The sequence below is a fragment of the Carassius auratus genome, chromosome 19 (genome assembly GCF_003368295.1).
Source record: "Carassius auratus strain Wakin chromosome 19, ASM336829v1, whole genome shotgun sequence".
NCBI classification, from domain to species: Eukaryota; Metazoa; Chordata; class Actinopteri; order Cypriniformes; family Cyprinidae; genus Carassius; species Carassius auratus.
This window is the reverse complement of record NC_039261.1, coordinates 11,675,986-11,689,636: the sequence shown is the minus strand read 5'-3', so window position 1 is coordinate 11,689,636 and position 13,651 is coordinate 11,675,986. Positions and strand designations below refer to the sequence as shown.

General features: G+C 36.9%; 1 protein-coding gene across 1 annotated transcript in view; it reads right to left on the bottom strand.

Moving 5' to 3' along the window:
- Positions 1–869: 869 nt before the first annotated feature.
- Positions 870–13,651, bottom strand: part of LOC113119411 (protein tyrosine phosphatase type IVA 2) — a 28,641-nt gene continuing 15,859 nt past the window's right edge. The window contains exons 2-7 of the mRNA XM_026288871.1: positions 10,650–10,926; positions 10,242–10,350; positions 10,048–10,140; positions 3,843–3,973; positions 2,382–2,456; positions 870–2,031 (exon numbers count right to left, since the gene is read on the bottom strand). Of these exons, the coding sequence (XP_026144656.1) occupies positions 1,920–2,031; positions 2,382–2,456; positions 3,843–3,973; positions 10,048–10,140; positions 10,242–10,350; positions 10,650–10,654 (525 nt within the window). The 5' untranslated portion in view covers positions 10,655–10,926 and the 3' untranslated portion in view covers positions 870–1,919. The remainder of the gene's footprint in view (positions 2,032–2,381; positions 2,457–3,842; positions 3,974–10,047; positions 10,141–10,241; positions 10,351–10,649; positions 10,927–13,651) is intronic.

Genomic DNA, 13,651 nt, shown 5'->3' with positions numbered 1-13,651 from the left:
ATATATATATATACACGTAATATATTCTAATTTATTTAGATACATGTGTAGATATTTTTATTTTTAAGTCAAAGTTGACGAATACAAATAGAGTTAAACGCGATATTAAGTCGGCATTATTCTAACCTGACTAAGGCACGAGCAGATCCAGCAGATGGCACTGCAGATAGAGACAGACCAGCCCAGGCTTGTGCTGTCGGGATGATCGGAATTCCATTTTTGTACAACAATCGCTTGAGAGAGCTAAGCTGTACTGCTGTGGTTTCCTATTAAATTTGATTATGCATTAGAACTCAACACATAAATGATAAACACCGTGTCCTGCATCTGTCAGTAGGTGTAGAGATGGAAAATGAATCGGTCATTTCCATCCTTCCTGTGGATTTCAACCATGTGACTGACTTAAATATTTCAAGAGTTTAGTCATCTTCCATCTGCACTATCACTCTTCACACTAGAAATGCCACATGAGCGGGTTCCTTTATGTATATGAGTCACTGATCAGTCAGGACCTTTCTGTCCAGAACGTCATGGTGTGGAAAAGCCTCATGGAGTCAAATGAGTCATATTTGGTTAGTCTTAAAATGACCACTGAGAGTGGTACATTCTGGGTTTGAACAGACACACAGACATCTTTTTTCCTTTATCTTTTATGGAACAGCAATCACAGATTTGTTGATTTCTCTCTTTCAGCTGCAGGTGACGGTACACATCACTTCAATCAAAATACTTTTCACATTATCCTCCGCCATAATTTCAGATTTTATCTTGAAGTTGGCCAAAAAAATCAGTCATCACGAAGTGACTCATCTGCCAAGCACAGTAAATAGCTAACATATTACAGGAAATAACACACAATGAAAACAGGCCAGAATCAAATTCAATTCATTTATTTGTCTTAAAACCAAGATGAAGTGGGGGTGTTTTCAAAATGGGCACAATGATTAAAAACCAAAAAAAAAAAAAAAAAAAAAATTAAAATAAACCCAGAGCTGACCAGTCTCCTGCCTCTCACTTCCTTCAGTGTCTGTGGGGTGACAGATAAAGTGCACACATTATGTGTGGGTGTCACAGTCTGGCCAACAGTAAAGCTTTTTACTGAGCAGCTATAGAAAGTGAGTACCAAAGACAAGCCATGTATCCTCCTGTATTTGAATTTAGGTGTAGGACGGTCCTAAGGGTGAGGGCTTTTCTAAGCTGGACTGAATATTGCACTCCCCAAAGAAAACGAGAGAAAATAACATGGCTCCATGAAAGAAAGAAAAGTGTTCTAACCCCACCCACACTCCTGACAAGACACACTAATTATAGTAAATAAATACAGCTGACATATTTAAAACTTAAAACTAAACCTAAAGTTTAGTTTTGAACCTAAAAGTCATTTCAAAGGGGGCGATTGCTGCATTGGAGAGGAACTTAAAAAAAAAAAAAAAAAAAAAAAAATATTTTGTGCAAAAATATATGCCTACTTCAGAGTTGTCTCTGTAACAAAATTGGCTATTGTGTGTGGAAATAATAATAATAATAAAAAAAAGGATAAAAGTTACAGATCCAGCAATAAGTCTTAATAAAATTCAGCAATGATAACAAATGTAAATCTTTTCATCATGGTTCAAAGGACTCGTTCGGAAATAACACAAAATAAAAAGTCATCACATTATCAGAAATTTGGGGAATCAGGCGAACCGGTGTAAATTCTTGCCCGTGACCGTTAACGCTGGTTAACCAACCAGGTTGTGGGCTCATCTGTGTGCTTTGACCCCTTCTCTTTGATACTGCTGAAGAATCCATAGATCAGCCTTCATTCATTACATCTCTGTGATCGATTAGCCATGATTCATTTGATAAAATCACCACAATTATAACCCACAGCTCTTGAACTTCCCACTGTTGTTTTGTATGACTGACAGAAAGACGCACTACTGGACACAGCAGTTGTGACCGTTGGCATCCTTGAACCGCAGACGCATCTTGGGTCTGTATTTTTCAAGGTAAAGAAGCTGCTTGGAGTTGAAAGCTCCACGTCTCTTCCTAAAAAAACAAAAACATTATGTCAGGTTAAACCTACTAAAGGCTGGAATTACTTTCGCTCAGATTTATGTGCCACTCTTCAGTCCAGAGGTGTCAATGCAAGCTGCAGAATGTCAGACCGTCTGCCAATTTTGGGTAGTTGGTAAGAAGGGCACAGACTCAGATTTTTTTTTTTTTTTTTTTTTTTTTTTACTTCAGCCTATAATTCCATCCACTCAGAGAATATCAAACTAGTTTAAGATTTCGAGCTGATTGTAGAACACACGGTTTTCATTTGTTATGCATCTTCTAGCAACCTTAAAACAGAAGTTAGAATGTCAAATGTATATCAAGGAGAAACCACTACTTACTGTCTTATAAACTGCACCGCATCTTCATACTTCATTCCACACTCAATTAAGGCTAAAGCCACCAGTACAGGTGCTCTATGAAATTGAGAAGAAAAAAAAATTTCAATACAATGCAAGGTTTCAATTATAGCTTGATGAAAAAAAAAAAAAAAGAAAAATAAAGAAAAAGAACCTTTTTTAAGGTCATGAATTTTTGCACCTGCATCAACAATGATAGAATCAGTGTGTGCCATCTTTGGGAGCTAATAAACAAGTGTGCTTGTGTTCACAGAGTAAACTATATTCTGAGATGCTTGTGTATATAAAAAGGACAAGAGCTGAGAAGGCAGTCTGTAGTTGAGTTCTCTCACACACACACCATCCCTAAAAAACGCTGAACAAACAACAACAAAAACACTTCTGCGCTTGGAGAGCAGCGTGACCACAGGCTTGTTTAAAATGGTGCTGCTGTTTTTCCCTAAATGAACTGGTGTAAACTGAGCTTAGGAAAATGAATGCAAGAGTACAGAGTGCACAGTACTGCAAACAATGTTGGTTACACCATACTAACACCAGCAGGTCACAGACGCTTACCTTCTCAGGTTTAGACTGGTTACTGTTATGTGTGCGAGTGTGTGCCAGTCGGCTCAAACAGGGGTGAGTGAGGCTGAATGGTAATCCTAAAAGTTAGCAAGTGTTTGAGAACACAAGTGGGTCTCATATGCAGGCTACTGGTTACACAACCAATTCATAAAAGTCATGGGCTGCTTGAGCAACTAATCAACTCATCTGTCTTATCTAGAAGGCCAGTATAATCAGGCAGGTGTAGGGTTTACCTGACTGAGTGAACATTTACATAAAACACATTCTTGAGTCAGTCCTACAGTTTAGTTGGTTGTTACCCATTCCTAGGGATGTGCAGAGGGGATCCAGTACACTGTGTGAATGTGCTTAACACTCAAGATTAATGTCTCGTTTGGGCTCAGTATTTTCTATTTTTTTAAAGAAATTAATTAATTAGATCCATTACAATGATCAAAAGTAACAATAAATACAATTATAATGCCACAAAAGAATTCTTTTTTAAATGTGTTCTTTTGCACTGTTCTTCAAAAAATCCTAAATAAAGATTATCAGGTGGCAAAAAATATTAAGCAGAACAACTGTTTTCAACACTGATGTGATGATAATAAGTTATGTGTATTTAGCACCAAATCAGTGTATTAGAATGATTTCTGAAAGGATCACATGACACTGGAATTAATTACATTTCATAAAAAAATCAGATAGAAAACTTTGAATTTCATAATATAACTGCTTTTACTGTATTTCTGATCTCACAAATACAGTGTTGGTAAACCATAAGAGACTTCTTAAGACAATACATATGTCGTATCATGAGAGCTACTGAAGGAGGGACTAACCCTTTTCTCTTTTGTGTTCCAAAAACCTGAAGCAGCACATTGAAAATACAACACTAACCGGCCCAACCCCGCAACACAGTGAACAGCAATGCAGCATCCTGGCTCCTCTCTGAACTTAGTCTTCAGCAGGTTCAACCAATCATCTACAATCTGGGTTGGGGGCGGAGCTCCATCATCAAAGGGCCAGTCCTGCAACCATAAAAAACACACACAAACAGCATTTTAGATTTTGCTTTAACAATATAATGTCTTCTGTACATCTGAGAGCATTCACATTTAGTCATTTTGAAAATGCTTTTATCCAAAGCGACATACAATTAAGGAAAACAAAGTGCTGCTTCTTAAATAGGCAAACAGACCCAGGAAGTGCCATTACTACCACATTTCAGGCATTGTTTAAATAAGTATAAGCTAAAAAGAGAAGGAATAAATAAAGAGAAAGACATTTTTTTATTTTTTTAATGGGCCGGTTATAGGGGTTGGTGGCACACAGGTAGCAAAATGTAAATAAATGGTCAACTGCTTAGCGGTTCAACCAAAATGTTGTCTGCAATACAAATGTGTGGGTAAATTAAGTCAAGTTGGTTGCCTGATTTGTGTGTGCTTGTAGTAAGTCATTTGAGATCAAATGAAGCAAGAAGTTAATAATGAAGTCTGTAGCATAAGGCTTGTCCAGATGAATGCAGAAGTCGCCAAACACTAAAAGTGGACTGCCATCCTCCAGGAATGAGGACAGCAGCCCATCTAGCTCCTCTAGGAAGGCGTCTAGAATTTGCCCAGGAGGGCGGTAAATTACCACAACCTGGAGTTTTATAGGAGCAGTTACAGTAATCGCATGAAATTCAAATGAGTTATAATTGCACTGGGTAGAGTGCTGGAGGGAACATTCGCAAAGTAAAACAGCTGAAGAACTTTCATTAGGCCTTAGGAGCAAGGCATTGTGGGAGAGCAGAATGTTCTCATGAACTGTTTTTGAGCAGAAGGCCACAGAGATCTGGCCCCCTCCCAGCCAAACCACACCACTAGCAAGAAAGGGCTGAGAGAAGAGGACAGAAATATGCAAAGACAAAGCAGGAGATGAGGAACCAAGGAAATTAAGATACAATGTGATGCTGAAAAGAGAAAAGATCAATAAGAAAAGCCATCAGTACAGAGAGGAGCTTGCAGCAAGACGTATCGGGTTTGGCAAAATGACAAGTCTACTATCATACTCAAGGGAGTAAGGTGGTTTTTTGGTAAACCCATTTGCATCGCTAAACACAGCTTAGGGAGCATTAATTATCAATAGTTTCATGTGGTTATCTCAGCCTGCTTTCCATTTCCTCTTTGAATATACCAAGAGCTGAGTGCGTGAGAAGACTGTATGGCTCGGCAATACAGGCAAAAATTCATATCTCAGTATTATTTTTTGGCTGATTTGTGATATACGGTATATATCTCTGTATTTTCGTTTTTGTATATCATCAAGTTTGTACGATCTCAATATTTGAGGCAATACCATTTATATCGATATATTATTGTTCTAAACGTGTCAAGCTTCATATTAAGGCTTTTAAAAACTTGTTAGTTTATAGTTTTGTTTTGGATATTAGATTAAGTGGATCGGCGTATCATATGCTCTGACAGAAAGGCTATATGTGCCGCTGACAGAGACAATAGCTACTCGCGCGGTTTAATGTGTTTGAGATGTGCTGTCTTCCCGAATGCAGAGCTTACATTATACAGGAATAATCTCGATCTAGAAATGTTAGCAAGCCATGGAAATATTTCAAATTTTAAGCCAGAAGGGCATGGGCCTTTTGCTTTGGGATTCCCCGCTAAACTTCACAGACTTCAGTGAATGAGCGCCACTGCAAATGCGCACAAAACAGGCAGAGCTCAATTAAATTGGAGCAAAAATATACATTACGCTGAAATATTTGTAGTTGGACAATAAATGTGACTGTAAAGTGAGTGTAATGTGGTAGAATAATCAAAATAGCCTAACAACCATGTGCTTTTGTTGTCATTTATTTTCACTTTTTAGTTTAGTGAATTTAACTTCTGCTGTAAAAGCCTTATTTTTGTTTTCAGATTGCAATGTTATAATGTTACAATAAAATGTGATTTTAACCCTTTTTTGCACAACGTAAAGGCTTACATATTTACACTTACATAGTTATTTGTTTTTCATAGCCTTTAATATGTATTATGTTGGACAACATTGGGCTGTAATAATTTTTTTTATATATGAACAAAAAAGAAAATACAGCGATAAATACTGTAAATATCGTAAATCGGCCAAAAAATATTATAATGTAAAACCAACTGACACATGTATATATTACGTATTATATTAGCATTAGTTGAGATTTTTTTTTTCCTTGTACTGTACCTGATATGTATCCAAAATAATCAAAATTGAATTTAACAGAATCGTGAAATGTGTCTCAATATATTGGTATTGCGAGTATGAAAGATAAATGGAAACGGACTGTCTATGCAGCTATCTGGGCTGCTGTGCTCCTGCTGTCCCGCGGACAGCTTCAGCTCACAGCAGTCTCTCACTTTCCAAGCTCCTTAAACATGGAATCCCTAGTTAACAATCAAACCTTATTTAGCTATTCCCTGTGTCAATTTTGAGTCAGACGCTTCCAAAGAAAAATGGACAAGGTGCACTTTGTTGAATTTGAATAGCAAGGATGTAAATCTTTACTCAGGTATTAAATTACAGCTGGAGTTAGATGCCCTGGGCCATGTATCACTATCACACAGGGAATGTTGACGGTTACCACACTACCATGACAGCAGTTTAAACTACTCTGTACCTTCTCTTTAAGGAATTAAGGATATTGTTCCCCTAACACCTTTGCTTCCTTATTATTTAAAAATAACCTTCTGTAGGTCATGGAAAATTATCAATTACACAAAAGGGAACAAAAGTAAAATGCTGAAATTTCCTTTTTTAAATTAGAAACTTTGGTTTGCCTACATCTCCATATATAGCTGCTTTTAAAACATTTGTAGCTGTCAATATATCTTCTGTTTACCAACCTAGCATGCAGAGTACAGGTGATTACAGATGGTAAATAAATTATCTGGGAGGTGTTATGGATTTTTTTTTTATTTGCACTGATTGATCTCATTCAAATCTTTATCTTATATATTTTTTACATTTTATATCTTCTGAATTAATCATTAATGAGTAATCAATAAGTATTTCATGATCAAGGTATTGTGTAGTCTAGAGTGGGGCAGTGCAACATGGACAAAAAAAACCTACGGCGATTTCTTTGATCAATTTTGCGATTTCAATTTTGACATACAAAGATATGCTTTAAAGTCATAAATGAATTTGAAACAGGTTTCCAAAAGAAAAACAATTACAGTTTTATCAAAAAGTTATAACATGTCTCTAGAACAGACATGAGGTAAAATAAAAACTAAGTAAAGGTGTGACAAAATGTCTAAACATATGACAAAAAAAAAAAAAAAAAAAATCCAGTGATCAGGGATTTTTTTATTTTGCTTTGGCTATGCATTGGTCATAGGAGCTCATTGTAGCATTACCTCAGGTGTTGAAATGGATCTGTTGCACTAGATTCACACGTACTCCATCTGCAGTGCGAATACAGTATGTGTATGCGTGACAATGATCTGTTTTTTTTCCTGTTTTTTTTTTTTAACCACAAACTCAACATTTATCCATTATTTTGATTTCAAATACAAAGTTTTTCTCTGAAAATGCTTTGTCAGCATTGTGATTCTATATTAAACACAGTACAGTAATACAATCTTTCATAGACATGTTCAAATTCAAACTCAATAAATATAACTTTGTTATCCTACCTCCACGAGTGCCATCTATTATTGCCTTATTTATCTAAAAGTGCACTTTTCCTTGTTTTAAATCTAGCCAAAAACCCATGTGTTGACTTTGAAACAGCAGACATTAATGGACTCCATGCAGAAACAATTGCTGGATGACTGGTACAGATGCATCTCTCCTGGAGCACACTGATGGACAGCAAACAAGTGCAGTGTGAACGCTCTGAACTGTTAACATGTGCACCATATACGTCATAAATAGAACACAGCAGCAGTTTTCTGCCGTTGGATTTAGTGTCGCTCTGTGCTGCATCCAGTGTAGACTGTTTATAATGAGTTCTGCAGTATTTCGTCGTGCCACACCACTCGTGTTCGGTGTAGACACAGTGTAAGGCTGAGGACCCAAGGTATTTTTTTTTTTTTTACCCACGATACATTCTGATTCCGAGTGTACAAGCGATAGACACTCGCAGAGCACTATTTCCCACAATCCTACGTGAAGAACCGGGCAAACTAGAAGCGAGAGCGGGAGAGAGTGAGTTTGAACGAGAGATGCCGTTTACATCTTTATTTCTGTTTTACATTTTTTTCATTCATTATTTATATTAACATATGTTACGTAGGCAATAACTCAGTTTAATATTTTACTAATTTACTGAGATGGCATCATTGTTAACTTACAAAAATGATGATAATTTGGTGGATAATTAAAAAATGTTCGTTAATCACAGTAGGTAGCGTATTGATTTTGCTGTAAAATTAATGATCACCTGAGGGCACTCTATGACCATTACCTGATCTGAGCTCAAAAGTGTCAAGTGTCAAGATACTAAAAATAATAAATGCATAACATTATGAACGTGTTAATGTATGTTTATTTTTGTTCTCAGTATATTAATAGCATTTTATGATTATGAAAATAAAAACATTACAAAACAAATTAATATACCATCGATGAAACCACAAAGCTGACGCAGAGGTATGTATAATCATCAGTCATTTTGAGTATTATTGCTATATTATTTTCTTAAATAAGGTACATGTAATATAAAAGTACATATGGCAATGTTTTTGCAACAGCTCCAGGTCTTACGCGAAGTGTATACGTCACCGTCCGAATCCATTCACTTACGTGTTCACTCCTTTCTGATATAGTCCACTCATCCGCTATACACTATATAGGGTTGTTCAACGAGTGAACGAGTAAGCGAATTCGGACACATATAAAGACAAAACTCTGTCAGAGGCCTATCTTTTTCCAGCAGGCTCAGAACAAGATAATGTTAAATGTAAATAAAGGCTCAACATGCGGAGTACGTTTTTTAGAAAGGCCCCTAAGAATGAGATGTCTTTATTAGACACACACCCGCATACAGCACTTGTTGGTGACATCAGTGGAGTAACTGGGTGAAACGACCTACTTTGGAAAAGAGCATGTTTGAGAATTTGCTTGTTCAGTGCCCCTTTTGAGATCAGGTCACAGAAAAAAAAAAGTCAAATGTGACAAAACAGTCACTAAAATTGCAGCACAGTTACTGCAATCCTCATTATACAATACCACAAGTATTTCTATTTTCATGGGGAAAATTGTAAAAAAATGTAAAAATTTTTTTAGCTTGGCATGCTTTCAAACTGAGGATAGCAAACTGAAAATTAAGAGAATAGAGTAATACACTCCAGTTCAAAATTTTGTGATTTGTAAGATTTTTCTTCACGTCTTTAAAAGAATAATCTTATGTTAATTTATTTGCACAAAAATACACTAAAACTGTGATACTGTGGAATATTTGTCAAAATAACAGTTTTCTATTTGAATCTTTAAAAATGAAAAAAATAAAAAAAAAATAAAATGTAATTTTTTGCCATTACTCGTTTTCCATGTCACATGATACTTCAGAAATCATACTACCATGCTGATTAGCTGTTCAAGAAATATTTATTTTCATTATTAATATTAATGTTGAAAACACTTTGTGCTGACTTTTGTGAAAGCTGTGACACTTTTCTTGCAGGGTTCTTTGATGAATAGAGAGTTCGAAAGAACATTTACTGAAAAAAAATTATTGTAATTTCCTGTCCTCGATTTACTGTCACTTTTTGTCACTTACCGAGCAAAACTTTTGAACTGCAGTGTATATGACCTCAATAGTTACCATTTAAACATAAACATAAAAGGTACAGTAAACAGTAATGAATAGGGCTGAACAGTAACTATTGCTTGGGGCCAGTGTGGGAGTTTTGGACTAGCTGAAGAAACTAAAAAGTTGCCCTTTTGTGCTGGTGAATTACCACTGGGAGTTCCCAAGAGTGTGGCATAGGCATAAATGTGCCTTTTTATCAAGCGAGGACAGCTGATCTTGCAGAAAAGCACTGTCATTCAGTGTTGCAAAATAAGTATATATCTTTCCTTCCTCCCCTAAACACTGTTCTTCAAATCATTAATTAGATTTACTCACCAGGACCTGGATGCCCTCCTTCTCCACTGGTGCCTTGTCATAGGTGGCTTCACATACTCTCACCAATGTGTTCACCTCAAACTTCTTCAGCTCCTAAGGGGGGAGGCAGAACGAAACGTGTGAGTAAGGAAATTTGGGTTTCCCCTTTCATGACAGACTCATTCACAAAAGGCGGATCTAGACGGATCGCTTACCTCAGTGAACTTGTTGAGAGTGGAGTTGGTGGGGTTGTGTGTGATGAGGAATCTCATGCAGTCATAGGAAATCTCAACAGCGGCAGGGCGGTTCATGTTGGCAAGACGTCTTTAAAACAATTACAATGAAGTACTTATAATTCCTGTTCCTTTGTTTCTTTAAAAAAAAAAATCTTTGGCTCAGTTTTCAGCAGTATGAAAAAATAAATACGGACAAAAAATATATATACTGGGTGCAATGGAGGGTGGACACTAGACTACTAGAAGTACAAATAAAAGTCAAAAGGAGGGTGATCTAGTCCACGATGTTTAAAAGATGTATAAAAAAAGGGATGAGTAACTGGAAAAGAAAACTTAAGAAAAAAGGAGACTATCCTTCAGTCATCCAATTCAGACAACTGAGATTACCCCATTCAGGAGAAGAGTTTCTAATTGGCTATAGGGAGAGAAAGCTGTAGGCAGGAAGTCAGGCTGGCGTGTTTGAGGACTACACGGGATCCCAAAAGGGTATAGAAGAGACAGACTGGGCCCAGTGCGCTGGCTGTCAGGGAGGCTTCTGGGTAGCGTAGTCCCGCGGGTGGCTAGCAATTCACTTGTCCACAAAGGTGAGGTGCTGAGCCTGGCAGAACTCTCCACAGACGGTCACAAACGCCATATATGTGTGATCCGAATCAACACAGAAATGCTGGAGAGAGAGAGAGAAAGAAGATACAGTTAGAGCAGAACAAAACATCTTTGAATGAACAGTCATTTAGACATCCTGTAAATCCCTATGAACATCTTAAGAGTAGTACTGCTCAGCTCTGACTGATGATTCACCCTTGCGGCTTTGTAAGCCAGTGACTCGTCCCATTGAGAAAGGCAATTTGAAGAAGGCAGGCAATAACAGCGAGTCTAGGACACCTTGGCACCTACCATCCTGATGTGGCACAAAACACAATGTCTTGAGTCATGCCACTTTTGCCTCTTAAAATTGAGTCTTTTTCAAATCAAACACAGTGCACACTGGAGAAAAACAGAAGGGTAGAGAGAGTGAATGAGAAAGGTTGACATGCAAAAGGACAATACAGGGAGGGCTTGTTTCTGAAAAGTCTAAAGAGTTCGCAAGGATTAAAGTCAGGCAAAGCTTCAAACAGCATCAATGGTTTCACAGTCCCACGCTTCTCTACTCGACTCGCCACCCCCATCTACACTAAAAGGACACCCATCAAAGTAACCAAGTCATCTTGGCTCCCTGTTCTGTAACAGATTGAATAACCACATTAAGAAAAAAAAGGAAAAAAAAACAGGACACACAATGAGAGTCTTTACGATACAAGACTTGGACATGTTGAGACAGACACGATTTAAAAAAAGAAAAGGAACATCAGAAGACTTGGACCGTCAACAAGTTGCAATTCTCAGAAGGAAAGAGGCAGTCTCGAATGCTAGATCCAACAGATGAGGTTAAATAGACGGCAACAAAAAGAGAAGAAAGTGGTCTCTTCAAAAGAGAAAAAGCAGCAAGTCTAGGATGTGATTATCTTATCAAAAGAGGTCCAGAGCTAAAAAGCACACTCAGGACTAGAAGACCACAAGTGCTTTTTTTTTTTAAACATTCCCCAAGGGCCTGATGGTAAACCAATGGTTCAGACAGGATAATTGAGATGCACAAAGGAAGCACAATCACACAAAGGAATAGGACAGTTGGAAAGAGATGCTATTGTGATGCTGAGGTGCAAATGAGATAATGATCCCATTTACAAGCAGATATTAATATCAGTCTTGGTTGATCTGACAATAGCGTTAACGTCTAGTATTAACAAGTGTCTCTAGTGAAGTCTGTGTTACAGACAAAAGCCCTATTTGGACAATTTTATTTTCAATTGGGCAGCTGTAAAAATAAATTCATATGGCACCTCAACAATAAAACTTATGGATTCAGGTGACAATTTTTTCACAGTAGAGAAGCTAGTTCAGTGATCCTACGAACCAGGGAATGCACTGCTCTGTAAATACAATGTCAATGTCTTTTTGTTGCTAACAGCTTCCACTCGCTGTGGTGGAGCAGTTATGAAATATTATTCATGTAAATACTTTACAGCATTTCAATAATAAATATGCATGCAAATTACAGCTAAGAGCAACAGTTACCGTACAGTGTTTAGCAGTGGTCAGAATTCTAACAGTGAATGTTGAATCAATTCCATGATGTAAAAATGTGGATTCGGATGGCAAACAAATTACCATACGACACGACCTTGGTGTTTGCCAAAAAACAGCAGGTAATTCAGATGGGAATTTTTACATTGAGAAAACACAGACAATCTGGATTTGGACGGCAATAAAAATTACTGAATAACCCCTGTAAATGTTGAAAATAGCTTATGCCCCCACAAGAGACAATTCCCATTCAAATTGGCAAGTTTGGGAGTCTTTCAAGTGATTTGAAAAACAAGATTCATAAGAAACAGCTCTCATTGTTTGTGCTTATACAGATGACCTGCTTCCTGATTACATGTTTGATATTCATATATTAAATGACTTGATATGAATTAACAAAAGTGATATTACCAAGGAAAGTATTGCTAGATAAAAATATTACCATGTCAACTTACAGAATTACTGAATTCAGTAAGATATGTAAAACAAAAATGGTTTGGAAATACAGTTTTACAAAGCAGCCCTCCTCTTACATTTTAACACAATAATTTTGTGAAGGTAGAGTACTTTCACATAATTCTCCAGAAATCATTCTCATGTGCTGATTTGGTGCTCAAGAAACATTTCTTATTATCAAATGTAAAAAAAAATGTTGCTGCTCATTTTTTGTGGGAATCTTTTTTTCTTGATTTATTGACAGCATTTATTTAAAAAAAATAAACTAAGTAAAATTACAAATGTCTCTTGTTATTTTTAATCAGATTTACGTAAAGTACTTAAAGCATACACAGGTACAAATGTCAGCACACTTTTTGTTTTAGTGTTGATTTATAGGTGGGAGTTTTGTTAATTAGGAACTGCAGAATGCAATCATTTTTACACGATATACAACTTTTATCACATTCATTTCTCACCACCTCACAATGTGGTTTTAGACACAAAATGTTTTCAACACTGATCGCCAAAAACATGCAAATACCAAGCGTAAGCAATGACCATAAAATCTCTTTAAGAAGCCATGCAGTCAGGGATGCAGCTGTGTGAAATGGCGTTCCTATGAAGGCCCTACTTCCTCCTGCTCTACTTTTACCAGGAACTCATGCAAATCAAGCCACATTTGCAAGCCACTCCTGTAAGAACGGAACAGAAAAAATGAGTGCAAAGTAACAAACAGTCAGACACAAAGAAAAGAAAAAACACCAAATCACCAGGAGCTTTCTGGCATTTAAAGTCACTTGGTAATTGCAAAGTCAGCTCTAACACATTAC